At 44.8% G+C, this 2500-nt stretch overlaps 1 protein-coding gene across 2 annotated transcripts in view; it reads left to right on the top strand.

Moving 5' to 3' along the window:
• LOC143292891 (uncharacterized) overlaps positions 1-2500 on the top strand; it is a 52105-nt gene that overhangs the window by 48520 nt on the left and 1085 nt on the right. For both annotated transcript variants that reach the window (XM_076603571.1, XM_076603561.1), the window contains exon 3: positions 1818-1909. In XM_076603571.1, the coding sequence (XP_076459686.1) occupies positions 1818-1909 (92 nt within the window). The remainder of the gene's footprint in view (positions 1-1817; positions 1910-2500) is intronic.

The following is a 2500-nucleotide window of genomic DNA, read 5'->3' as shown; positions in this document are numbered from 1 at the left end:
GCTGGTATTGTTGTTGTTGTTATTATTGCGCTGTCTCATTGTAGTGATCCAAATACTGACCCAGTTGTTGTTGTTGTTGTTGTACTAACTCATTGGTGTGATATAGTGATCCAATGTTGTGCTGTGTGTTGCTGCTGCTGCTGCTGCTGCTGTTGTCGTTGCATTGACTCAGCGTTTTGATACACTGACCCAATGTTGTGATGTGTTGTTGTTGTCGGACAACTTACCCAGTGTTCTGTTGTGTTGCTGTTGTTGTTGGATTGAGTCAATGTTGCGCTGTGTGTTGTTGATGTTGTTGCTGTTGCGCTGACTTACTGACGCAATATTGTGCTGTGTGTTGCTCCTGTTGTTGTCGCGCTGACCCAATGTTGTGATATGTGTTGTTGTTGTTGTTGTTATTGTTGTTGCTGTTGTTGTTAATGTTTCGCTGACGCAATGTTGAGACTCACTGACCCAATGTTGTGCTACATGTTGCTGTTGTTGTTGTTGTTGTTGCGCTGACGCAATGTTGAGACTCACTGACCCAATGTTGTGCTATATGTTGCTGTTGTTGTTGTTGCGCTGACGCAATGTTGAGACTCACTGACCCAATGTTGTGCTATATGTTGCTGTTGTTGTTGTTGCGCTGACGCAATGTTAAGACTCACTGACCCAATGTTGTGCTATATGTTGCTGTTGTTGTTGTTGTTGCGCTGACGCAATGTTAAGACTCACTGACCCAATGTTGTGCTATATGTTGCTGTTGTTGTTGTTGTTGCGCTGACGCAATGTTAAGACTCACTGACCCAATGTTGTGCTATATGTTGCTGTTGTTGTTGTTGTTGCGCTGACGCAATGTTAAGACTCACTGACCCAATGTTGTGCTATATGTTGCTGTTGTTGTTGTTGCGCTGACGCAATGTTGAGACTCACTGACCCAATGTTGTGCTACATGTTGCTGTTGTTGTTGTTGTTGCGCTGACGCAATGTTAAGACTCACTGACCCAATGTTGTGCTATATGTTGCTGTTGTTGTTGTTGTTGCGCTGACGCAATGTTAAGACTCACTGACCCAATGTTGTGCTATATGTTGCTGTTGTTGTTGTTGCGCTGACGCAATGTTGAGACTCACTGACCCAATGTTGTGCTATATGTTGCTGTTGTTGTTGTTGCGCTGACGCAATGTTAAGACTCACTGACCCAATGTTGTGCTATATGTTGCTGTTGTTGTTGTTGCGCTGACGCAATGTTAAGACTCACTGACCCAATGTTGTGCTACATGTTGCTGTTGTTGTTGTTGTTGTTGTTGCGCTGACGCAATGTTGAGACTCACTGACCCAATGTTGTGCTATATGTTGCTGTTGTTGTTGTTGTTGCGCTGACGCAATGTTAAGACTCACTGACCCAATGCTGTGCTATATGTTGCTGTTGTTGTTGTTGTTGTTGCGCTGACGCAATGTTAAGACTCACTGACCCAATGCTGTGCTATATGTTGCTGTTGTTGTTGTTGTTGTTGCGCTGACGCAATGTTAAGACTCACTGACCCAATGTTGTGCTATATGTTGCTGTTGTTGTTGTTGTTGCGCTGACGCAATGTTAAGACTCACTGACCCAATGCTGTGCTATATGTTGCTGTTGTTGTTGTTGTTGCGCTGACGCAATGTTAAGACTCACTGACCCAATGCTGTGCTATATGTTGCTGTTGTTGTTGTTGTTGTTGCGCTGACGCAATGTTAAGACTCACTGACCCAAGTTTGTGCCGTGTGCTGCTGTTGTTGTTGTTGAGCTGACGCAGGAATGATACACACTGACCCAAGGTTCTGCCGTGTGTTGCTCTAGTGATCTGATGACCGTTAAGGAGCTGGCACAACTAGCGGTGGACAACCCTTCTCTCAGCCAAGCCTTGATCGAGAAATTTGTGGACACTGATGGTCAGTCGGTTTGTTGTTGTTGGTTCCCCCCCCCCCACCCCACCCCACCCCCACCCTTTTTTTGTGGTGTGTTTATTTTTAGGATTTTTTTTTTTTTTTTTTTTTTTTAGTTGTTTTGCACACATGTTCTTGTGGTTCAGTTCACGTACAAATGTAAATCAAGTACATTTCCCCCCTGCAGTGCAGCATGCATTTAGCGCACGTAACAGAACCCACGACAAGAACTAAAGAGTTGTCAGAGGCAACATTCTGTAGAGAGAAAAAATCTACGTCAGTGGTTAAAAAAAAGCACACCTGGAGACAGAAACAGAATGGGTGGCGCCGCATTCTGTCGACGCGCTCTTCCCAGCGAAAACGGCCCGAATTTCACTCAGGAAATCTGTTGTGACAAAACGTGACACAGTACAATACAATACGATGCAACAGAATACAATACTTCTTCTTCTTCTGCGTTCACTCGTATGCACACGAGTGGGCTTTTACGTGTATGACCGTTTTTACCCCGCCATGTAGGCAGCCATACTCCGTTTTCGGGGGTGTGCATGCTGGGTATGTTCTTGTTTCCATAACCCACCGAACGCTGACATGGAT

Source organism: Babylonia areolata, chromosome 1, assembly GCF_041734735.1.
Source record: "Babylonia areolata isolate BAREFJ2019XMU chromosome 1, ASM4173473v1, whole genome shotgun sequence".
Classification (NCBI taxonomy): Eukaryota; Metazoa; Mollusca; class Gastropoda; order Neogastropoda; family Buccinidae; genus Babylonia; species Babylonia areolata.
The sequence above is the reverse complement of the archived record's forward strand: the minus strand, read 5'-3'. Positions and strand labels throughout refer to the sequence as shown.